The sequence below is a fragment of the Cyprinodon tularosa genome, unplaced genomic scaffold (genome assembly GCF_016077235.1).
Source record: "Cyprinodon tularosa strain WSP-4 unplaced genomic scaffold, ASM1607723v1 ctg35, whole genome shotgun sequence".
NCBI classification, from domain to species: Eukaryota; Metazoa; Chordata; class Actinopteri; order Cyprinodontiformes; family Cyprinodontidae; genus Cyprinodon; species Cyprinodon tularosa.
The window spans coordinates 1,224,001-1,249,898 of record NW_024039063.1 but is presented as its reverse complement, the minus strand read 5'-3'; the positions used below and the strand labels follow the sequence as shown (position 1 = coordinate 1,249,898).

General features: G+C 38.9%; 1 protein-coding gene across 2 annotated transcripts in view; it reads left to right on the top strand.

Annotated features, from left to right (window-relative positions):
• The first annotated feature begins 955 nt into the window (after positions 1-955).
• LOC119789865 (cartilage oligomeric matrix protein) overlaps positions 956-25,898 on the top strand; it is a 30,530-nt gene continuing 5,587 nt past the window's right edge. Inside the window, exons 1-13 of one of the 2 annotated variants that reach the window (XM_038295048.1) lie at positions 956-1,115; positions 4,156-4,229; positions 4,354-4,405; positions 4,641-4,789; positions 5,180-5,317; positions 9,485-9,562; positions 11,276-11,428; positions 11,551-11,655; positions 11,774-11,881; positions 11,956-12,115; positions 12,272-12,390; positions 14,067-14,119; positions 14,213-14,406. In XM_038295048.1, the coding sequence (XP_038150976.1) occupies positions 1,049-1,115; positions 4,156-4,229; positions 4,354-4,405; positions 4,641-4,789; positions 5,180-5,317; positions 9,485-9,562; positions 11,276-11,428; positions 11,551-11,655; positions 11,774-11,881; positions 11,956-12,115; positions 12,272-12,390; positions 14,067-14,119; positions 14,213-14,406 (1,450 nt within the window). In that variant the 5' untranslated portion in view covers positions 956-1,048. The remainder of the gene's footprint in view (positions 1,116-4,155; positions 4,230-4,353; positions 4,406-4,640; positions 4,790-5,179; positions 5,318-9,484; positions 9,563-11,275; positions 11,429-11,550; positions 11,656-11,773; positions 11,882-11,955; positions 12,116-12,271; positions 12,391-14,066; positions 14,120-14,212; positions 14,407-25,898) is intronic. The other variant, XM_038295049.1, reaches the window with a different exon arrangement.

Below are 25,898 nucleotides of genomic sequence, written 5' to 3'. Positions count from 1 at the left end.
CAGTCACAGTTCCAGGTACGGTACACAAACACACAGAGATCTGGCAGGAGTCCGAAGACATGTCAGGCAACCAGATCAGATGAGAACAGGCAGACTAAAGAGGCAGAACGGGTCCTGATCAAGCTACCTCTATTATCATAGAGGTATTTCTGCAGCAACCTTTTCTGTACGTGTTCTTATCTGGAGAGGTTTGACTGTTGTTTTGTATGTCTAATTTACAATTACACAACTCCTGCTAAACCTTTTTCTTTGTGACTTCTAGTCAACAGTTACAATTTTCAAATAGTTTTACATAACTTGTTTTGGATTAAGTGGAGCAAAACTATGAATATCCAAGGTTTATGAAATGTGACTCAAATAATACCAACTTCTTAAAGATTAATATACATTTAGAGGTTTGCAATAAATCATCCTATTATGATGCTTATTGAAGAGCGCCCTTTGAAGATTTTTCAAGAAATCCCGAGGCTGACCTAGAACCCACAAGAGGTAGTATAAACATCTGGCCTGGGAGTGCCTTGGAATCCATTCTCAGGAGCTAGATAGTGTTGCTGTGAAGAGGACTCTCCAGGTTTGAAGATGACAATAGATGGAGGGATACATAAATTATCAATGATTCGACACTGAATATATTCTAACTGTTAAGCTTAATCTGAAACCATAGAGCTGACTGTTGCTCTGGATACCAATGTAATTCAAACCTCGTTTAAACCTCAAACTCTTGTGAACTCTATTTTTTTTTTAAGCTGTTTTCGTAGTCAGAAAATCTGAAACGGTAACTAATGAATGCAGTATGTATGTTTGTGTTTTGAGACTGAGAAGGGATTTGTTGAGGTTGTGTATCATGCAAAACAAGCTGGTCCTTTCTCTCCATCTCTTTGAGCTTTGCGGGGAAGGGCCAGAGGTATAAATCAAGAATGGGGGTTGATAGCAGGGGTGGAACATAAAAGAGTGTTGCTGGAACCAGCCTTGCAGGAGGAGCAGTGACTCTTAGTCCACGGTAGGAGAAAGACTGAAGACATAGCTACTCTTCCTGAAGTATCCAACCATGCTGTGGTTTGTGGGGCTTACCTTTGTCCTCTGCATGGGAGGACACATTGTCACGGGACAGCGAGGTGAGAGCAAACTGTTTCTGATTGACATTGTCTGAATTGGGGATAGTATAGTTTTTTGGAACTTAAGCAGAGGAGAAAAATAATCATAACAGGCCTAAATCTACAAGTTGTATATGGAATGATGAATTTTGATCACATAAAAAATAGAAACTTATAATTCATCATTATAGAGACATCAGTATATAATCATTTCGTCTTGATAATGTACTAAATAATAAAAAACAAAAAAAAAATGTAAGAGACTCACATCTTCAAGGTTTTGGGCTTTCCAAATGCAGATAATGATTTATTTTCACCCTTTTCCTGCTGTGGAATTCAGTCAGTAACAGAGCTGCTCCTGATGAGAGGAACATATTTCCTGAGCTTTGCTCTCAGGGGGGTTCTGATTCTATTTAGCTCATCTGGTGTGTTCAGAAAGGTTACAAGTTAGATAAATTGCTAAGAAGGCAAATTGCATTTGGGTGGATAAACCACCACATGCAAAGTCCTTCATGCTACAACCTTGACTGAGGTTAACACTTTTTAACCATGTAATCTGAGCTAGTTACACTTATGTTGCTCAAGTTAAATTTATATATCAATCCATTTTCTGATCTGCGGATCAGAGACCATTTGGCTTTTGGACGTAGGGTCCATTGACTAGACTATGGCGTGGTTCCTAAATTATCCTGATAGATTCTGCACACATATGCATAAAATGATAACTACTTGGGTTTTGCTGTTGACCAGATACATATTATTTAGAGAAAATTATTTTGAACATTAAATCTTACATTATTGATAAGACAAGATGATCCTTTTTTAGTCCTAAATTGGGAAATATTGGCTGTCAGCACTAAAAGCGGACAGTACAAAATAGAGCAGAAGAAAGAAAAACAACAAACAAAGCTCAATCATCGATCAATCGACGGACAGATGGAGCAGGCCCTCCAATTTTTTTTTTCTCCATAGGTCATAATTCTTACCTTTAGATTTCAGACCAGAGAGCCTGTTTGTTTAAATAAGTTGTCTACTGATATGCGTGCAAAGCACTGTATAATATGGCTTCATGATATGCTAAAAAGTCACTGTACTATTGTCATTGTTTTAACAAATGTTTATTTCCACATTCAGGCCTCATATTTGTTGGAATTTAAAAAAAAATGTTTCAATGACCTGCAATGATGCTACCTAATTGAGGAATATTTTTCAAAAATCTTTAGAAGATTCTGTTTTAAATGACAAATGTCAGATGTCAGGAAAATGTAGCTGTCAAGAAAGTCGATAGCATGTAAAATCCTGATCTTTTCATCCATGGTTCACTTGTAAACACATATGACCACCCGCTGTTTTTCATTCCTGTATGTATGCTTAGCTGGAAAATGTAGCTTCCAGGAAATCGTCTGCATATCTGGAAAATCACTTTTGGAGCTGGAGTTAAAACATTGCAGACTTGAATGAATGAATGAGCTGTTTCAAGAAAAGATCTGTGGTTTCTGAAGAAGAGGTCTTCAGCGTAAGGCAGTAGTTGTTAAAGACCCCCCCCCCCCACACACACACACACACACACACACACACACATCTGTATTTAGTGCTTAGGGAGTTTATTTTTGTTCTTGGAGTTGAGCTAACAAAGAACCTCTTGAAACAGAAGAACTGAAAGGAATCCAAGTCTGCACAATTAAAACTTTAATTTCTTTCTACTTACCGGGTAAATACCCTCTGTTTTTGTCTGATTTATGTGGCAATCATTTCCCTTTAGGCTAACAAATGTTCTAAAAATAAACTCCAAAGACCAAACCATTACAGGGTCGTACTGATTGACTGATATAAACTTCAATCATAAAAATTTTTTAAGATAAGTTAGAACCAACAAAGAAAATAATTATTTAGTATTTTTCTTTTCTATTGTTTCAAGGTCAGACCCTGGTCAGATATTACCCTCCCTCCATCCACCCACCCACCCTCCACTGCATCTCAGTGTTGTTTTATACATTAAAAACTATAACAGAAATATGAAATATTTGCCCAGAGCTGCTTGGTAAGCCTTTTCATTGTTTGCATAAGATCCTTGGTTTGGGGTGGGAACCTTTAGCTTTACATGACTGAATTCTCAAACAACCGCAGGCAAGCTGTCAAAGGGAGCTTCTTGACTGTTAACACCAGAAGAAAGGTACACAGACTTTTACCACAGCTGCAGTACATTTCATGGCCAGCTGACCTTTAATGTTCAGATATTCCACCATTTGTTGACACTGAGCTGTGATATTGACACAGCTGATGGATCATAAGATATTGGTGCAGATTAAAGTCTGCCCCCTCAGTTTTTGCTGGAGCTTTCTGGACCTCGGTTTGGACAGATGGATGTTAGCCTTTCCTGCTGGACAACAGACTCTATCTGTAGACAAGGAAGATGATAGAAGCCTAAAAGACTGATTATGAGTTTATGCTCTTGATGCTTTGAGCTAAACAATTTATTTATAGCAGGAGAATTAAAAGTCCTATGCGGTTTATAGCCTGTTTTCCTTATTCTAAATTGCTGTCATGAAAAAGTTAAATTTGTGGTCTAAATAAACAAACATTAAGAAGAGAAAGCAAAGGTAAATCTGAGGTGAGGAAATCATTTAACTTTAACTTTTTTTTTTACATATTCCCATCCCAACCACAGTTTTAGATGGGTTTTTTGCACATTATGTGCAAGACCAACACAGTGGAGCACATCATGAACAAACAAGGAAGATGATAGAAGCCTAAAAGACTGATTATGAGTTTATGCTCTTGAAACACCTCTTGATGCTTTGAGCTAAACCATTTATTTATAGCAATAGAATTAAAAGTCCTATGCAGTCTATAGCCTGTTTTCCTTATAAAAGCATCCTGCCACATGATACTGCCACCACCATGTTTTACCATGGGGATGGCTAGTTGAAGGTGATGCGGAGTGTTAAAGTGTACTGCTTGCTTTATGCTGGGATTAATTTAGACACAGGTGGACTCTGCTTACAAAAAATATCATGTTTAACACTGCAGCTGATCGAATGGTGTTTTCTGTCTGTGCCAGATGGAGAAATTATAAGTCAGATTAAAATGACTAATCTGGTCTTGGCTGAGATTAAAGAGTTGCTGAAACAACAGGTAAACCTCCTTCACTGCCATCAAAATGTTCATTACCAATTAACAAGAAAATGGTTTCATTTTGTAATTCTATTACACAAATCATCTTGATTGGATTGGTCAGTTGATCCATTGTTTATTACAGGTTAGAGAAATAGTGTTCCTGAAGAACACAGTGATGGAGTGTGAAGCCTGCGGTGAGTTAGTTAAATCCGTCGTTTAAAAATGTTTTATTTTGGCTACTCCAGGTTCAAGTTTGAGATTAAAACAAAAACAAAAACAATCCTGCATAGATTCCTAGATATATGTATAAGTAATTTCAACAAGAGTTTGATAATCATTAGAAGTTTGCAAAGCACTGACATTTGCCAGTCTGGATGACATGACAAGAGATTCAGCTTCCCATCACAGCAGTTTCTTTTTCTCTGCTAGCAATGGGAGGCGTTCAACCTGAATCCTCCTGTGATCCCAACCCCTGCCACCCCGGTGTGAAGTGCATAGAGTCCGCTGAGGGCCCACAGTGTGGACCCTGTCCTGATGGCATGCAGGGAAATGGTACCCACTGCATGGATGTGGACGAGGTAGGAAGATATATCAATATTATTTGATATTATAGATGAGCATAAGTTATTTTAACTACTCACAAATTGTTGATTAAACAGACAATTGATTACCTTGACATTCCTATAATGCAGAGAAACAACAAAACTCTAAAAATCCTAAATTCATTTTCTGATTTAAAAAAAAGCAACAAAAACGTTTATCCAAATATTTTTGGAGTTGCTAGCATTCAAAAGTGCAGGTCGGTGAAATGGTTGACAACCAAAGAACATGTTTGCTTAAATCCATCTGACTGCTATATCCAGTTATCTAATAAGAGGATCTACGAAGAGATCTAATGTGTCAGAACAAATAAAACAGCTTGTCTCATATTATTGTTTTGAGGAGATTTTTGTATGTGTTCTTTTCAGTGCACAGTAAAGCCCTGCCACATGGGTGTCCGTTGTATTAACACCTCTCCTGGTTTCCGTTGTGGATCCTGTCCTGCTGGCTTCACAGGACCTCAGGTCCAGGGGGTCGGACTTGCCTACGCGACTGCCAACAAACAGGTCAAGACTAAATGTTTAGTCATAGTTGCTGTAATTACAAAAGGATCATAATCCTGGCAGATGGGTTAAAGTAGCTGTTTATTTTCACCAACATGTTTTATTTTTGTTTTGTTGTTTTGGTGGATGTAATCCTAACTTGTTGTTGTGACCCAGACAGAGACATGACTAAGATGTAAAGATGGACAGAAAGATTAAGTTTGTTGCAAGAAGGCCCTTCATTCAAGAAGACTTAAAGACATAAAGGATAATTAGTCAAAAAACAAGCAGAAACATCTAAAAAGTCAGTCAGCAATTTTAAGAGAGGCTTGGACAGTTGCAATGCCAATAAATACTTTTAAAAGGCGATGAGAGGGTATAAATCATTTTCTATACATTTTTTCTTACAAAAGTACTCTGTCAACCATTTTAATTATATTTTAGTAGATTTCTCTCTCATTTATGATCAGAAACAAACTTCTTGGCTGAAACACAAAATCTGCAGTAGGTGTATATATATATATGTATATATGCTACCGTTCAAAAGTTTGGGGTCACCCAAACAATTTTGTGTTTTCCTGAAAAGTCCCACTTATTCACCACCATGAGTTGTGAAATGAATAGAAAATAGAGTCAAGACATTGACAAGGTTAGAAATAATGATTTGTATTTGAAATAAGATTTTTTTTTACATCAAACTTTGCTTTTGTCAAAGAATCCTCCATTTGCAGCAATTACAGCATTGCAGACCTTTGGCATTCTAGCTGTTAATTTGTTGAGGTAAGCTGGAGAAATTGCACTCCACGCTTACAGAAGCAGCTCCCACAAGTTGGATTGGTTGGATGGGCACTTCTTGCGTACCATACAGTCAAGCTTCTCCAACAACAGCTAAATGGGGTTCAGATCCGGTGACTGCGCTGGACACTTCATTACCGATAGAATGCCAGCTGCCTGCTTCTGCTCTAAATAGTTCTTTCACGATTTGGAGGTGTGTTTAGGGTCATTGTCCTGTTGTAGGATGAAATTGGCTCCAATCAAGCGCTGTCCACTGGGTATGGCATGGCGTTGCAAAATGGAGTGATAGCTTTCCTTATTCAGAATCCCTTTTACTCTGTACAAATCTCCCACCTTACCAGCACCAACCAGCAACCCCAGACCATCACATTACCTCCACCAGGCTTAACAGATGGTGTCAGGCATTCTTCCAGCATCTTTTCATTTGTTCTGCATCTCACAAACGTTCTTCTTTGTGATTCAAACACCTCAAATTTGGATTCATCCATCCACAACACTTTTTTCCAGTCTTCCTCTGTCCCAAGTCTGTGTTCTTTTTATTGGCCTGTCTCAGATATGGCTTTTTCTTTACCACTCTGCCCTGAAGCCCAGAATCCCGCAGCCGCCTCTTCACTGTAGATGTTGACACTGGTGTTTTGCGGGTACTATTTTATGAAGATGCCAGTTGGGGACCTGTGAGGCGTCTGTTTTTCCAACTAGAGACTCTAATATACTTATCTTCTTGCTCAGTTGTGCAACGCGGCCTCCCACTTCTTTTTTTTACTCTGATTAGAGCCTGTTTGTGCTGTCCTCTAAAGGGAGTAGTACACACCGTTGTAGGAAATCTTCAATTTCTTAGCAATTTCTTGCATGGAATAGCCTTCATTTCTAAGAACAAGAATAGACTGTCGAGTTTCAGATGAAAGTTCTCTTTTTGTGGCCATTTTGAGCGTTTAATTGGCCCCACAAATGTGATGCTCCAGAAGCTCAACCTGCTCAAAGGAAGGTCAGTTTTGTAGCTTCTGTAACGAGCTTAACTCTTTTCAGATGTGTAACATGATTGCACAAGGGTTTTCTAATCATCAATTAGCCTTCTGAGCCAATGAGCAAACAGATTGTACCATTAGAACACTGGAGTGATAGTTGCTGCAAATGGGCCTCGATACACCTATGTATATATGGCACCAAAAACCAGACATTTGCAGCTAGAATAGTCATTTACCACATTAGCAATGTATAGAGTATATTTCTTTAAAGTTAAGACTAGTTTAAAGTTATCCTCATTGAAAAGTACAGTGCTTTTCCTTCAAAAATAAGGACATTGCAATGTGAGCCCAAACTTTTGAACAGTAGTGTGTGTATTTATATATATATTAGGGATTGGACGATTTATGAAAACCGTCAGAACCGTTCGGTTCGACTGTCTCGGTTCGATTCGCGTGTGTTTCGTTCGGTTCATGCGCTGCTCCTTTTTCTCATAGGCGAAGCGTTTACACTCCAGAGCAGAAGGTGGCGGTATTGCGACCAAAGCCAACCACCAGTAGTAAACAAGAAGAAGAAGAAGCAAAGCAGCTTAGCCGGGTGTAGCAGGGAAAAAAATCAGTTGTTGTGGAGAATTGTGTCGGACTGGCGAGTGGGAAAGAACAGGAGTTGGAAGACGCGCCAGCAGCACTTTATAGGTCTGCTGTATGGGACCGCTTTGCATTTAGAGTGACCTACCATGACGGCGGAAAGAAAGTTGTGGATAAAAGTGCAACAGTGTGCAAGCATTGTGCAAGACGTTTTGTTTATGCTAACAGCAACATGACCAACATGTCATGCTAACCCCGAAATCCCTCATACTCCATCAGCAACCCCCGGTGCGCTCCAGACCGGCTGCTCAAAGCAAAGCCTACAGCCCCCACTGTGGCTCCCGTCCGCTCCCCTCTGAGTCCCTTGGAGATGGTAGAGAGCATGCGCGAGATGATTAAATTCAAAGCAGCAAAACATACAGAAATGTTCCAGGGTTTCCGCGGATCATTTAAAATAATTACAATCCATTATTTTTGGGGGGATTTTTTCATTAATTTCATAAATTTTTATGGGATTTCGGTGTAACAATAAACATATACCGAATCGAACCAAACCGAAAACCATGTCCACGAAACCGTGAATCGAACCGAACCGTGGATTTTGTGAACCTTTCCACCCCTAATATATATAAGATCAATAGAGGCCGGGGTCTACCACACCAGGCAGGACCCCCGGTGCAGACTGTGCAAAGATGCCTCTGAAACAATACAGCACATAACAGCAGGGTGCAAAATTCAAGCAGGAAGTGCATACATGGAACGCCATACCATGTAGCTGTCATACTGTACAGCAGTGGTTCCCAAAGATTTTCTTCTGGGCCCCCCTTTGGATTACAATAAAATTTCCACGCCCCCCCATCGCCCCCCCAACCAACCCCATCAAACCAGTGGTGCAAGTGGTAATTGGAGCACTGGGGCCTGTGACCCCCAAACTGGGAGAGTGGCTACAGCAGATTCCAGGTAAAACATCAGAGGTCTCTGTCCAGAAGAGTGCAGTCCTAGGAACAACCAAGATATTGCGCAGAACCCTCAAACTCCCAGGCCTCTGCTAGAGGACCCGAGCTTGAGGATGACACATACACGACACTATTTTCTGACCCACGAGGGGTGAGAAAATAGTTTATATAAAATCAATTCAATGCAGTTTACATATAGCACCAATTTACAACACATGTCATCTCAAGAGACTTTGCGAGACTATTCGTCCTTATCATCCAGTCAGATTGGTTCAGTTTTTCTGTCTAACGGAAACTAGCTGATTGCATCGGCTCATTGATTTGCAGGACAACTCCCCCTGGATGATGACGTATAACAACAAGTAGTTATTCACATACAGCTGAAACCACATATAAGTGCTAAGAAAACTTCAAAAATACACATTGATTTTATCCATCTAAAATGTTGTCTGTCCATCTGATAACTTAGACTTAGACAAACTTTGTCAATTTGTATACACAGAGTGTACACAAAAAAGAATTTCGATGCAAATAGCTTTTCAACAGTGAATGAGCAGCTTACAGCAGTGAAATGTACATTTCCATATATAAAGTGCAGCAGTGATCAGAAAAATATGGTGCAAATATAGTAGAAACATTGAGTTGAGTTCTGTTTAAAAGGGATTTGAAGGGTGTGCTTTGGTGAAGCACTGGTTCGTGCACACGACCCATGTTTGGAGGCCTTGGCCTTTGACGCGGGCGACCCTGTGGTCCTTTCCGGCATATCTCTCCCCCTGTCCTGTCAGACTACTGTCCATAAAAACAAGCCACTAGTGCCGTAAAAACTTAAAAAAACCTCGAAAACATTATATAAGCCTCTTTCTGAATATTTCTGTCTTTTTCTTTTCAAGGTGTGCAGAGACATTGATGAGTGTGAAGGTCCCAACAATGGAGGCTGTGTTGAGAACTCTGTCTGTATGAACACCCCTGTGAGTATGGCACTGCCACATTTCACGTTAGTCTACTGCAGATGTACCATTTGAGTAAAACAATAAAAATTTCTGGACTATTCAACTCAAAAGTTTTGCAGAATGTCACCTCATGCAATTTGCAATTAAAATGCCTTGCAAATCCTTATAAAGACAGAGGAAAGGCACCCAAGCTGAAAACCTATGGTTAAAAAAAATAAAATCAGAAGCAAATATGAATGACTACATAAAAAATTGATCTGAAACAAAACACCCAAAATGTTTTTAGTTATTAAAGGAACTCATGAACCACATGCTGCAGTATTGTTACAGTTGAGTGGAGGTTTTTAGAGGACCCAAATGCAGAGACGAAAGCTGAGGTGTTTTTTTTGTGTGGATTTAATTTTTATCTAACGGAAACAGGCCAATAAAAAATACAGAAAACCAAAATCCAGGAGATATCAGGGAAACCACATATGAGGAGCAAAGAAACAGGAGGAAGCAGCACTGAAAAACTGCACAGAGAGAGTATATATAGGAGATACAACAAAGACTCGGCTAATGAGCTGACAAGGAACAGGCGTGGATGGAAGCATCTAGAATGCTTCAATCCAAACTGAGAAAACTCAAAAATACAACCGAAAACAACAAGAATAACACAAAATGAGAATGAAACCAATGAAATTTCAAAAAGAAAACAGATAAAAAACCATGACAAGAATAGTTTGTCTGGAATAAACTACTTTCTTGTATTTTGTATTTGCCAATAATACTTGTTTTTTATATGAGACCAACATTCTTTTAATTTCTTTAATGTCTCTGAAAAGATGGACAAAGCTGGGGTACCAAGACCAAACCCGCTAATTCAGAGGGTAAACAGGTAGCCTTCATGCAAAAAAATTTAAATCAAGGACCTTCATGCTGCAAAGAAACAATGTTAATTAAGCCACCACAATATAAACTTAATGAGTAGCTAAACATTTTTGCCTTTATTGTAACAGATATCCCTATCCAGTACAATATATCTAAAAATATATACAAATCTAGAAAGAATCATAATAAAAGCAAATCTGCATATTGCGTAAAAAGCCACACGCACCCTGCGAAGCAAAGCAGCGTCTACACTGTAATGTAGGGTTACTTTTCTTCTGAAGTAACAGGATTATTTTTCATTCTGAAGGATAGTATGAACTGTTTCAAATAACAGCTGGTTTGGTTCAGAAACACACAGTTGTTCGCTATAAAGCTTAAAATAAAGCTGGGTTTTTATTCATTTCAAGAGCAAAGTCGTTGCATTTATCCAAGTAAAGAAAACAATGGCTTCAAAACAAAAAGTTTTTAGTGGGCTCTTAGATCTGACTTACAATCAGTTGAACCACCTAAAGAGAGAGGGCTTCTGAAAGACATTTCCACAAAATCCAATGGATTTTGACAGCATTTTCAAGATTACTTAGACATATGGAACCTAATAAAGACATAAGTTCATAGGCTCTTAACAATATAAGAGTACATGCTAAACTGAATCAAAATTATTATTTACAAATGTGTGCAGGCTTATTCAACCAGCTTTACTTATTGTTAATTTCCCCCCAAATTAGGGGTCAGAGGACATGAATGTCAAACTGACAAAGACAGGAAAAAAGCAGAGACCAAAAAGCCTTTACAACTATCTATATCCCTTTAAAATCATAGCACAGCTATATGTTTCATTTTAAAAGCATTGTCTCTGTTTAGGGCTCATTCAGATGTGGTCCTTGTAAACCTGGCTACATTGGGGATCAACGGAATGGATGCAAGCCTGAGAGAGCTTGTGGTAATGGCCAGCCAAATCCCTGTCATCCCAGTGCTGAATGCATCGTCCACCGAGAGGGTAACATTGAATGTCAGGTAATGCAGTTCAGCTTTTAGTTTTAATGTTTGACAAAACTGCCTCTATCATTTTAACATGTTGTTTATAAAACAAAGAACAATCCACATGAAAAAAGCTAGATAATCTCTGATTGTTGCAGTGCGGTGTGGGATTGGCGGGTAATGGATACTTCTGCGGAACAGACACTGACATTGATGGCTTCCCAGATGAGAAGCTGAACTGTCCTGACATTAATTGCAACAAGGTGAGTTTTCAGGATACCACCATGTCAGTAAATGTATCTAAAGAAACCGAGGTGAATGCAGTCTTTTAAGGTATGAAGTAGAAATACAAGAAACTATAACAAGGGTTTGTTTTTGCAGGATAACTGCCTCACTGTGCCAAACTCTGGCCAAGAGGATGCTGACAATGATGGGATTGGAGACGCCTGTGATGATGACGCAGACGGGGATGGGATCCCAAACACACAGGTTAGTGAACAAGCAAAAACCTTCTTGTGTTCTACTGGTTTTTGAAGGAAGAGACCAAATAACATTGTCTGCAGGATAACTGTTGGCTGGTGCCCAATGTGGACCAGAGAAATGTTGACGAGGATGACTTTGGTGACGCTTGCGACAACTGCAGAGCAGTCAAAAACAATGACCAGAAAGACACAGATGCAGACAAATATGGTGATGAGTGTGATGAAGATATGGATGGAGATGGTGAGAATCCTTTATCCTCCAGTTATTTTAATAAAAGAAATATACTGTATAGGTATAAAAAGTTAATTGTCCTTCAAAACAGTAAATTTGTCAAAAGTAAGAAATGTTACTTAGTTTAATTTGTTTCATATTCACTGGTATTATTTAAAACACCAGGAATCCCAAATCACCTGGACAACTGCAAAAGGGTTCCCAATGTTGACCAGAAAGACAGAGATGGAGACAAAGTGGGAGACGCGTGTGACAGCTGTCCTTACGTTCCCAATCCTGATCAGGTGAAAAATGTCATTTGCTGTTTTTTGCCAACACACCAACTGCACTCTAAAATGAAATACTGTCACCTTTTGTTTCTGACTAGGTTAAGCTGTTATAGGCCAAAAAAGGTCAGAAATGGTTAGACAGCTCATCAACCTTTTTAATGATGCAAGACGATGCACTGCATAGTAAGGTGTTCCCAAAAATCCCAAAAGTAAAGCATACTTTTTTCAAAAGAAGGTTTTAAAAAACAAAAGACCAAACAAGACAAAACTAAAATTTAAGTTGGCATGTGAACTAAAAACCCAAACTCCCATGATCCCTTTAGCTTTGTGGGGTGGGTAACGCCTTCAAAGTGACAAAAGTTGACAGGAGCAAGCAGAAACGCAGAAGTAGAGGGAGGCTGAGCATGTAGACATGACATCCAACCACACACACCCATAGAAGGAACAAGAACTCCTGTAATCTATTTGTACTGTATTTGCACATGTAACATGTTAATTGTGCACATGAAGAGTAGTTTATAAGCGTCTGTATGAAGTAAAGTTGCTTGTAGGAGTATTTATTGTGTGTGGACTATTGGCAGAATCCTGACGCTACAGTATTGACAGTATTTTCTTGTCAAGATTTTTTCACCCACCGTTGATCAATGTGATTGTCATGATTGTATCAAGAGCTCGGACCCACATGCAGAGAAGCCAATACAGAGAGACCAGGGAAAAAGTTTAACAGGTTTATTGAGAAGCTTGTGAAGATTCCAGTGTTGCTCAGAACACTGCTCAACCGGAACTGAAAGGTGAGAGGAAGACACTGCGGTTAGTTCAGGTTCAGTGGGAAAATTGATTCTCGAACTTGAAGAGGAGAAAAGGTTTGCAGACTCATGTTTCCAGAAGAGTGGCTGACTCTTTGACTCCAGTCGGTTTGGGGTGTTCCAGTGTTTGTCTCATTCGATGGAGGACGGACAGGGTTTACCCAGAATTTGGTTGTTTGTAGGAGAACGGAGAAACTGACTGCCACTGAGATTCCCTGCGGTAATTGAATGGACTGTGGTGCAGATGAATCCCTTGCTCAGTGTGAAACTCAAACGATCCCTTTGAGGATAGTGGATCCAAACCTCTTGTTTGAATCCCCAGCTCAGTTTGAGGCTCAGTTGATCCTTCCAGGGAGAGAAGGTCCGAAACATCCTGTTTGCAGGATGACTTCCTGCCGAGAGGCAAAGACAAAAATAGCAAGATTAAACTCAGGTTGACAAAAACTCAGTTTGACTCAGCAAAACTCAGCTTGGCTAGAGTACCCAAAACTAGCAAACACTCTGGCGTCAAGGTAGTGGCAGTCAGCAGCTTAAGAACACTCCGTTAATGAGGTAACCCCTTGCAGGTACACACAAACCACACAGACAGGAGTCCTAACAGTGATATTTATAGGCCAAATTATCTAGATGTTTATTTGCAAATCCCCATCAGAATGGAAGCCAGAATAGGAGCTGTTGCTAGTCTAACATGTTTTTCTGCAAAAAGCTGTCTGTCAGATTTTCCTTTACAAATTTTTCTAGGTGCGCGATGGATCAGATGTAATGAGGTAATTTCCCCCAGTAGAACTTGCAGATGCATCAACATTAACCATGGGTATACCATGTTTATACCCTACAGCTTCTTACTCATGAGTTACATTAACTAAAGCTATATTCTTTTTTCAGATGGATGCAGACAATGACTTGATTGGAGACCCTTGTGACACCAACAAGGACAGGTAAGCCAGTAACTTTATGAATGATATTATACATTTTTTTCTGACATGTTTGTGTTTCCCAGTGTGAATTTTAGTTTATGGACTTGTTTCCAGTGATGGTGATGGACATCAAGATTCCCGGGACAACTGTCCAGCCGTCATCAACAGCTCTCAGTTGGACACCGACAAAGATGGGAAGGGAGACGAGTGTGACGATGACGATGATGGTGATGGGATCCCTGATCTGCTGCCGCCTGGTCCTGACAACTGTCGTCTGGTTCCAAACCCTCTTCAGGAAGACCTTGATGGTGAGAAAGAATTTTCAACGATTTACAAGCATTTCACTATCAACATCGTGGAGGAGCTACTGTACGTTCATAATGAAAAGAGGTTCCTTCTGTTTAGAAGCCATTGCTTTATGTGTCAAGAAAAAAAAACTGACCTGGCCTTAACTTTTTATGTTATTTTGAATGTTTTTCAGAATCAGAACCAACTTGAATGTCAAAGTTTGGTTGCAATAACGAGGAATTTAACTTTAGTTTCACCTACTCACAAGATACCTGCATCTTGTATTAATATGGAAACCTTGCTTATCCATTCCCACTTATTGTTTTTCACTTTAAATTTTTCTGACTCTAACTAGTCCCGCAGTTTTCAACCGATTTCAACAATTTTGGTATCAAAACGTTCAGCTTGTTCAGGAGAATTGTGCTATGTCTTTTGGTAAAGATATTTGTTTTAGTTTTCATGATATTCAGCTTTTTCTGCGTTTTTTGTGTCCCATTGAAATGCATGTAGAATTCTTAGATTTCAGCAAAATTCAGCTAAAACTTAATCATCTTCGACCTTTAACTACTGCAGCATACTTTCAGCTAGAAACACCATTCAACTTTTAAAATTTTTCCGTATATTTCTGCTATTACTGTTTAACTCAGCTTTTTGCTAACTTTTATAGTTTTGCTTCAGTGAAGCTTCAAACTTTAAAAGAATTTTTAAAGATTTTCAGATTTATAATGGAAGTCTATGGACGGAATTCTTCAACTGCTAGAGTGCGTGCTCTAGCTTTTGAGCTGTTCTGGTTTTTCCGAACAAATTCTTCTCACTCCTTCATTTTTCACTCAATTCAAATAAATTATACATCAAAACGTAGGGATTTTTGTCAGGATTCAGGAAATGTAACCCTAATTTGTGTGGCATGTACGGTTTTCCAACAGTTTGGCCCAGACCGCGAAGAAGTCCAGACTTCCCCAATAGAAATCCAATGAGAGACTTTCCAAAAATCACAGACAAAATCCAAAACGATACATATTTTCATTACTAACATGAAAATGTTAGTAATGAAAATGTTTCCATTACTAAAAATGTAAAATGTTTCCATTACTAACATGAAACTTGGTGTAGAACATCTTCAGACCCTTCTAGCACTCACATTGAAGGAATTTTTTCAATATCATTTATGGTTTAGCTGTTTAGCTGACTTGTTCGGGCATAGGAAAACATTGATTCTGCGAAAAATCCTCATACTCAGAAAAAACACATTTTTACATCGTCACCATGGCCAAATAGTTTTTAGTAGAAACATGAAAGTTGGCACAGTCGAAGCCGAAGGATGGCTGACGCCAACGGTGTAACAAATTTTTGAATACCTTTTACGGTTTTGGCTCACCCCTCGTTTGTTCGGAGGGGAAGTTTTGCTTTTGACAGCTCAGCTCTACCATGGAACTCCATGTTATTTAATGGGACCAGCAGGTGCTACAAACCTTTTTATTTCTCCTTCCCATTAAGGTTGTGAATGAGCTACAGCCATGAAAGTTACCCCAGATGGAGACAAAGGATAGCTGTCACTTAGACTGAAAGAATTTTTAAGATACCATTTACGGTTTGTCTTCAGCACTCTTTTGTTCGGAGCTGATTTTCCCACTCAAAAAAGCCTGAGAGGAAAGAAACGAAAGTGAAGCGCATTTCTCTCTGTCACTGACAGGTTCATTAAGCGTTGTCAAGGTAACCAAGCTTCAAACGGATTTTGCCCCAGCATATGGCTCAACATTATGACCCAAACTCAACCACTTTTTTAAAAATGAGACTCTAGGAGTTTTTCAAAACACACCCTATAGCAAATTTCAAAATAAAAGCCTCCCATTGCCACTTCATCTACTGCCCTAATAACAGGGAAAAAAAGTGATTTAACGATTGGAAAGTCATCAAGTATCACTGCTGGGTCTGACCCTTTTCTCAACACACAACCCTGCTAGACTTTCAAAATAAGACTCCACTGACCCTACACAATCAAAGCCTCTATATTATACTCGCGTATTAATTGATGCAAATGGCTCAGCATTATGACCCAAACTCTACCAACTTGTTTCTATTAGACTCTAGGGACCTTTTCAAAACATACCCCGGAGCGAATTTCACAATAAAAGTCTCCCATTTACGCTCTAATACAGCATCTATTCACCCAATAACATGGAAAACCAGTGATTTCATATTTAGAAATGGATTCTATATCACTGCTGGGCATGACCCTTCCCTTGACACACATTCATGATAGACTTTCAAAATAAGACTAAAGGGACTCTACAAAATAAAAGCCTCTTCCTTAGACACACTCATTCATTGTGCCGTATGGCTCGTAGCTATGACCCAAACTCAACCAATTTCTTCAAATAACACTACTAAGGCCTGTTGACCACACACCTCAGTGCATATTTCTTAATAAGGTTCTAAGATTTACACTGTAATAAAGCATCTGCTAACCTCGTAACATGCAGCCTAAGCCTGCTAACGGTGCTTTCATCACCACAGCGGCTCATAACATGCAGGTTAGTTTGTTTTGATAAATTCAGCTCTTTAAGTGGTATTAGCTCTCTTTCTATAAGCTTCTCTCTCTGTCCTTCCTCTGCTTCTCATGGTCAGTCTTGCACATAGCTTTGTAGATTTTCAGTCCTCAAAGGATGACACTGTTTTCTTTATGCTGATCAACCTACACATTTTAAATCATTTCAAATAGTTTTCCCAAGTCTTGACATTTCCACATATGATTTCAAAATTCTGATACTTATTCAATACCATCTTCCTCAACATTTTATTTCCCATCCTTAAGCTTTTCCTTTTTTGTTCAACCAGAGAAGATTCAAGTTTTTCTTTATTTATTTTTCTGATTCAGCTAATTTAATACTATTTAGCCTATGCTGTGAACTTTGGCTTCATTCTGTTCTCTTTCTGGACAGGAATTAAGCTTTTCTGTTTGCTGCTAAGTCATAACACGCCTGACATAATTCTGTGCAGTAGGTGACCCCCCCCCCCCTTCAAAATTTCTTTAAAAATTTTCTAGAAACTTGGGAGACATTATGTTAAGACCCCTCTAGTGCCCACTTTCAAGACATTTGTTGATATCATGTATGGTTTGGCTGAGCAGCTTTTAAGATGAGTCTGTTTCTGCCATTTTACTGCCAAATGATTCTACCCTACAAAATCTTCAGATGATTCAATTGTTTTCTGCAGTTTGAAGTTTCTGATGACTTTCTATCACATTTTCATAGGTTCTTCAGGTAATTTCAGCTTTTTTCATTCAGCAGAAGCATTCTCACTGGCTGTTTCTCCGAAACAGCTTTTTCTAGTTTTAATTGTATGACTAATTTGACAATAAAAAAAACACATCTCTATGTTTAGATGTACACAAATTTTCATTGAAGCACTCAACAATATTTCTCATTTTGAAGCCTGAAAGTCCACTCTGTGAATCCGCTAGGTTCTTCTCTCCTCTCAGTCTTTACGCAGGTAAATAAACCCAATATTTTCAGGCCGCCTCTAGACTTTAGACACTGGTTGCATTTGAAAAGAAGATTATTATGAAAAGATGAAATACTGGTGGCATATTGGCACTTTTGGGGGAGTGTTGGTCTTGTGGTTAGGGCAGTGCGCTTGTGCTCTGAGAACGTTGCAAGTATCCGGTTCGATCCCAACAGCCTCCACTCTGGGTTCCTGAATATCGACCCTTAACTCCACACTGCTCCCTGGGCGCCGCACGATGGCAGCCCACTGATCCCCAAGGGGATGGGTTAAATGAGGAAAATTTCTCCAATGTGATCAATTAGTATTTATTCTCTAGGCTGCAGTGTGAAATTTCAAATTCCTGGGTTTTTTCATTGGGTGCACAATCAATGTTTCAGTTTTGTTGGAAATTTGCCATAAGCCATTTATGTATTTCTTGGTTTTGTGTTGTGAAATTTCTCGCTCTCCATTCAACCCTCCTCTTTTATCCGGGCTTGGGACCGGCAAAGTAACCTTAAAAGATACTCAGGCAGAGTTACTTTTTTATTTTTTTTATTCTTTTATTTTTTCAAACTTTAAAAGAATGAGCGTGCGATTTTACAACAAAGTGAGCTTCCCTTAAATGGTAGAGCTTTCTACATGATTAGAGATTTCAATTTCTGCTTGGAGCCTCAATCTTTTCTCTTCTTGGAGCAACGTTTCCAGCTGCTGGATGTCATGTTGAAGTTTTTTCTGGTCGACCTCCTTGGATGTGCTCTGAGTTTCTTTTAGTTTCCGTTTTTCTGCCTGGATCCCTACTTTCCTCTTTTCTTGAAGCTCTTCTTGCAGTTGTTGAATGTCCAGGTTCAACTATTGGATGTAATCTTGATGGTATTAGTGATCATCCCTGATCTCTAGTTTGCTGAGAAGGGTCTGGCTTTTGTCCACAGCCTTCAGCCTTTCTGCCTCACTTCTCTCCAAAGAGGCTCGTACCCTTATGACTTCTTGATTAAGTTCTTGACACAAAGCGCTGACGCTTTCTACATGATTAGAGATTTCAATTTCTGCTTGGAGCCTCAATCTTTTCTCTTCTTGGAGCAACGTTTCCAGCTGCTGGATGTCATGTTTAAGTTTTTTCTGGTCGACCTCCTTGGATGTGCTCTGAGTTTCTTTTAGTTTCCGTTTTTCTGCCTGGATCCCTACTTTCCTCTTTTCTTGAAGCTCTTCTTGCAGTTGTTGAATGTCCAGGTTCAACTATTGGATGTAATCTTGATGGTATTAGTGATCATCCCTGATCTCTAGTTTGCTGAGAAGGGTCTGGCTTTTGTCCACAGCCTTCAGCCTTTCTGCCTCACTTCTCTCCAAAGAGGCTCGTACCCTTATGACTTCTTGATTAAGTTCTTGACACAAAGCGCTGACGCTTTCTACATGATTAGAGATTTCAATTTCTGCTTGGAGCCTCAATCTTTTCTCTTCTTGGAGCAACGTTTCCAGCTGCTGGATGTCATGTTTAAGTTTTTTCTGGTCGACCTCCTTGGATGTGCTCTGAGTTTCTTTTAGTTTCCGTTTTTCTGCCTGGATCCCTACTTTCCTCTTTTCTTGAAACTCTTCTTGCAGTTGTTGAATGTCCAGGTTCAACTATTGGATGTAATCTTGATGGTATTAGTGATCATCCCTGGTCTCTAGTTTGCTGAGAAGGGTCTGGCTTTTGTCCACAGCCTTCAGCCTTTCTGCCTCACTTCTCTCCAAAGAGGCTCGTACCCTTATGACTTCTTGATTAAGTTCTTGACACAAAGCGCTGACGCTTTCTACATGATTAGAGATTTCAATTTCTGCTTGGAGCCTCAATCTTTTCTCTTCTTGGAGCAACGTTTCCAGCTGCTGGATGTCATGTTTAAGTTTTTTCTGGTCGACCTCCTTGGATGTGCTCTGAGTTTCTTTTAGTTTCCGTTTTTCTGCCTGGATCCCTACTTTCCTCTTTTCTTGAAACTCTTCTTGCAGTTGTTGAATGTCCAGGTTCAACTATTGGATGTAATCTTGATGGTATTAGTGATCATCCCTGGTCTCTAGTTTCCTGAGAAGGGTCTGGCTTTTCTCTACAGCCTTCAGCCTTTCTGCCTCACTTCTCTCCAAAGAGGCTCGTACCCTTATGACTTCTTGATTAAGTTCTTGACACAAAGCGCTGACGCTTTCTACATGATTAAAGATTTCAGTTTCTGCTTGAAGCCTCAATCTTTTCTCTTCTTGGAGCAACGTGTCCAGCTGCTGGATGTCATGTTGAAGTTTTTTCTGGTCGACCTCCTTGGATGTGCTCTGTGTTTCTTTTAGTTTCCGTTTTTCTGCCTGGAGCCCTACTTTCCTCTTTTCTTGAAGTTCTTCTTCCAGTTGTTGAATGTCCGGGTTAAACTATTGGATGTAATCTTGATGGTATTAGTGATCATCCCTGATCTCTAGTTTCCTGACAAGGGTCTGGCTTTTCTCCACAGCCTTCAGCCTTTCTGCCTCACTTCTCTCCAAAGAGGCTCGTACCCTTATGACTTCTTGATTAAGTTCTTGACACAAAGCGCTGACGCTTTCTACATGATTAGAGATTTCAGTTTCTGCTTGGAGCCTAAATCTTTTCTCTGCTTGGAGCAACGTTTCCAGCTGCTGGATGTCATGTTGAAGTTTTTTCTGTTCGACCTCCTTGGATGTGCTCTGAGTTTCTTTTAGTTTCCATTTTACTGCCTGGAGCCCTACTTTGCTCTTTTCTTGAAGCTCTTCTTCCAGTTGTTGAATGTCCAGGTTCATTATGTCCAGGTCACCCAGTTTCACAGAAGCTGAACCCTCCTGAAATCTTTTCTCTATATCTTTTAGTTTGTTGAAGAGTATCTGTATGATCTCTGTAGCCTTCTGTTTTTCTGCCTCTACTTGGATTCGAAGATCTTTCTCTCTCTTAATATCTTTGTCCGTTTCTTCGAACAAAGCCTCTAACTGTTCAAAGGTTGTAGTCTCTGCTTTCAACCTCAGCTCTCTTTCTTTTTCTAGCTTTTCTTGCAGCTCTCTGATGGTATTATGCATCTCACGTCTCTCTGAAAACCCTTTGGACATCTCCAATTTTTGGAGTTTGTCGGAAAGTGCCTGTGTGATCTCCAGAGCTTCCAGTTTTTTATATTCACTTTCAAATCTGAGGTGCTTTTCTTTTTGAAGCTCTGTCTCAGCTTTCTCCAGCTTCAGTTCAGCCAAACGCATTTCAAACTCGTGTTTAATGTTGAGGTGGAAAATTTGGTCTTCATATTTCATTTGTAAGTTAATGAGTTCCTTCTGGTGTTTCTCTTTGGTGTGGCAGCAGGTGGACCTCATCTGCGCTTGGATTTTGTCTTCAGCTTGCTGAAGTTTGTCCTTCAGCTCCATAATTTCCTGCTGCAAAGCCTCATTTTCTTGGCTCAGGACCTTGTTAAACCTTTGGAAGATGTTAGAAGGTTGATTGGCTCCAATATTCTCCATTGTCTTATTTTTAACAAGGTGCTGCTAAGTGAAACTGTTCTCTCAAGAATGCCTCTGGACTGTGCACTAGACTAGGCTTCTAGAATTACTTATAGAATTTTAGACTGATGATGTCATATCTATCACCATGGAAACAGTCACTGATCCCAGATCAGCCTTTCCACTGAATGGAACTTTGGTCACATGCCTGCAACATAGCTAAAGATACAGGTGGATAAGACTGAGCAGATGGCATAGAACAAAGGTTCCACTTTTATATGGGACTAAGGACAACTTTAGCAGAGCTATTGGTTTTGATTGAACATAATAAAAAACTAATCCACTTCTATTATAAAGCAAAGTGACTGATGATGATATAGAAAAAAATATTCAAACATGAAAAGCATTTTAAATTGACAAACAAGTTATAGCAACACAATATTTTTTATATCCACAAAAGAATAAATAATCAAGTGGGAATGCATAAGTTTTCAACCAATTTCAACAATTTTTGTATCAAAATGCTCAGCTTGTTCAGGAGAATTCTGCTATGTCTTTTGGTAAAGATATATATATATATTTTTTTTCTTGATATTCAGCTTTTTCTGTGTTTTTTTTTGTCCCATTGAAATGCATTTAGAATTCTTAGATTGTAGCTAAATTCAGATAAAACTTCACCATATTTGACCTTTAACTACTTCAGCATACTTTCAGCTAGAAACACCATTCAACTTTTAAAATGTTTCCATATCTTTCTGCTAATACTGTTTAACTCAGCTTTTTGCTAACTTTTACAGGTTTGCTTCAGTGAAGCTTCAAACGTTTAAATAATTTTTTACAGATTTTCACATTTATAATGGAAGTCTATGGACGGAATGTTCAGCTGCTAGACTGTGGTCACTCTAGGGTTTTCCAGCATTTCACTCATGCCAAACAGCTTCAACTCACTCACTCATTTCTCACTCTATGTAGAAAAATTATACATCAAAACATAAGTATTTTTCTCAGGATTCAGAAAATGTATTCCTCACTTGTGTGGGATTTACAGTTTTCCTACAGTTTGCCCTAGACCACGAAGAAGTCCACACTTCCCCAATAGAAATCCAATGAGAGACTTTCCAAAAATCACCGACAAAAATCCAAAAAGATACATATTTTCGTATCGCTGCCATTGCTAAACTGTTTGATGTACAAACATGAAACTTGGTATAGAACATCTTCAGACCCTACTAGCACTTACATTGAAGGATTTTTTTCAATATCATTTATAGTTTAGCTGTTTAGCTGACTTTTTCGGGTATACGAAAACGTTGATTGTGAGGAAAAATCCTCAGACTAGGAAAAAACACATTTTTACATCGTCACCATGGCCAAATAGTCTTTAGTAGGAACATGACATTTGGCATAATCGAAGCCGAGGGATGGCTGACACCCATAGTAAAAGAAGTTTTTGAATACCCTATACAGCTTTGGCTCACCACTTGTTTGTGGGGTTTTTCAGCACCTGGAAGCTCAGTGAACCTGAGGTGCGCATGTAATCCAATCAGACGAGAAGGTGGGACAAACCATTATGTTTCTCTTCCCATTAGGATTGTAAAAGAGCTACAGACATGAATGTTATCCCAATCGGACACAAGGGATAGCTGTCACTTAGACGGAAATAATTTTTTGGAAACCATTTACGGTTTTGGCTCACCACTGGTTTGTTTGGAGGGTTGGTTTGGCTTTTGAGAGCTCAGTTCTAACAAGAAGCTACATATTATTTAATGAGAGGAGCAGGTGTGACACACCTTTTTATTTCTCCTTCCCATTAAAGTTGTGAATGAGCGAGAGCCATGAAAGTTACTCCTATTGGAGACAAGGGATAGCTGTCGCTTAGATTGAAAGCATTTTTTAGATACCATTTACGGTTTGCCTTCAGCACTCATTTGTTCAGAGCTGTTTTTCCCATTCAAAAAAGCCTGAGAGTGAAGGAACAATAGTGCTGCGCTTTTCTCTCTGTCACTGACAGGCTCTTTAAGCATCCTCAAGGTAACCAAGCTTCAAAGGGAATGCCTACCTCTGCCACTTTATACAGCACATATTAATTTAATGGAGGGAGACAACACTGATTTAACATATGGAAAAGGATGCTATATGACTACTGGCATGACCCTTCCCTTGACACTCAACCCTGATAGACTTTCAAAATAAGACTCCATGGACCCTACAAAATAAAAGCCTCTACATTACACTCATATATTTGTTGCAGCATATGGCTCAACATTATGCCACAAACTCAACCCCTTTTTAGAAATTAGACCTTAGGGGGCTTTTCAAAACACACCCCACAGAAAATTTCAAAATAAAAGCCTCCCGTTGCCAGGGAGGCAATGGGGAAAAGAGTGATTTAATGACTGGAAAGTCATCAAGTACCATTGCTGGGTCTGACCTTTTTCTCAACACACAACCCTGCTAGACTCTCAAAATAAGACTGCAGGGACCCTACAAAATAAAAGCCTCTATATTATACTGGTGTATTAATTGATGCAAATGGCTCAGCATTGTGACTCAAACTCCACAAACTAGTTTCTATTAGACTCTAGGGACCTTTTCAAAACACACCCCAGAGCAAATTTCATGATAAAAGTCTCCCATTTACGCTCTAATACAGCATCTATTTACCCAATTACATGGAAAACCAGTGATTTCACATTTAGAAATGGATTCTATATCACTGCTGGGCATGACCCTTCCCTTGACACAAAGCCATGGTAGACTTTCAAAATAAGACTATGGGGACTGATAAAATAAAAGCCTCTTCCTTATGCACACTCATTTATTGTGTCGTATGGTTCATAGCTATGACCCGTACTCAACCAATTTCTTCAAATTACACTACCAAGGCCTGTTGACAACACACCTACATGCACATTTCTTAATGAAGCTCTAACGTTTCCACTGTAATAAAGCATCTGCTAACATCGTAAGCAGATGCTTTACTTCTGTCAACTTCCAGGTAAACAGATACTTTTGGACTTTTTCTTCTGGTTAATCAACTTTAAATGTTTTGCTTTTAAGATGAGTGTGTTTCTGCCATTATTTTGCCAAATGATTCTATCCTACAAAATCTTCAGATGATTCTACTGGTTTCTGCTGTTTAAAGTTTCTGATTACTTCCTATCACATTTTGATATGTTCTTCAGCTAATTTGTGCCTCTTTTACGTTATACAGTTTCTTTAGCTAATTTTTCATTTTTCATTCAGCATAAAAAAGCATTCCCACTTTGCTGTTTCTCAGAAACAGCTTTTTCTAGTTGTATCTAGATACAATACAGTACTTATCTGCATGGTATAGATTAGATACCAAAAGACCAGTGTTGTTTGAACATTCTTCTATTTTTTCTTGGTTATTTATTTTGTACATTTGGTTAACTATTATGTGTGATTCTGTTAAGAAAGAAAGGACATAGAAAATGTTTTTCTTTTTAAAGTTACATTTTAAATTATTTTTCATTTGTTATCCTATTGGTATTTAAAATGGTATTGAGTATTGAATATTTTCATGGCTATTGATATTGAGTTTAACTTTTTAGTATTGCGACAACCCTAATTTGGTCTGCTGAGATGTTAGGCTCTTTTCCCAACCATTGACCTCTGAAAAGTCCTATGAAAGTCCTATGAAAGTCCAGAATGGAGGACAGGTCAGCCCAAATGGTCCTCGTTGCAATACTACCTGTTTATTATATAATTGGACCTGTTCTGCTTAGTGGATTATCTATCCCACACAGTGCTAGATGTTCATTAAACAGCTGGAATTATAAAAGTGTAGAATATGACCAGCAGCCCAGGTGGAAGGTTATTCTTATGTTCCCGCAGGAGGTATGTTTTTTTTTTTATAAAGAGTGCCTGTGTGTGAGAGATAGCCCATGTACTCAGAAAGGGTGTTCCTGAGAACTGAAAGTATTCATGACATACACTGTCGCATTTCACCATAATTCAGTTGGATTCAATTCAGTTCATCTCTGTTCAATACAGTCCGGTCCAATCCAATCTATTACAATTCATTTTGATTACATTTGTTTCAGTTCAGTAAGCCATATGTCCAAAATATCTCTAAAGACTTCGACTTCAACTTTATTTATCCCTTGGTATTACTCCTTCAGAGAAATTCTGTTTCCAGTAGCTTATATAGACTACAAAGAGTTTAAGCAAGATGCCATTAAAGACAAAAATACAAGAGACCATATAAAAAGAGTGTATAAAGTACGAAAGAGCTTAAAAATAAGTTGTATTGACCTGGAATATGTTACCTTTAGATATACAAATATCTGCACAATAAGACAGCTAAGAAAAGACTACACAGTAATTTATTTGGATTAATGCACTGCAGAGATGTACTGACCTTATAAATAAGTTAAAAAAAATTACACTGGCTACACAGTAGTTGGAATGTCTTATTGCACAGTGAAAGAGAAGAATATTACACGAGTGACAATAGATGATGTTTTGCAAAAGATGTCCAAGGAGGGGGGTTCTGACCCTTGTCCCTCTTTCTATCACGTCCTCCTTCCCCCAAGTGAGGAGTTTTACATCTCGAGCA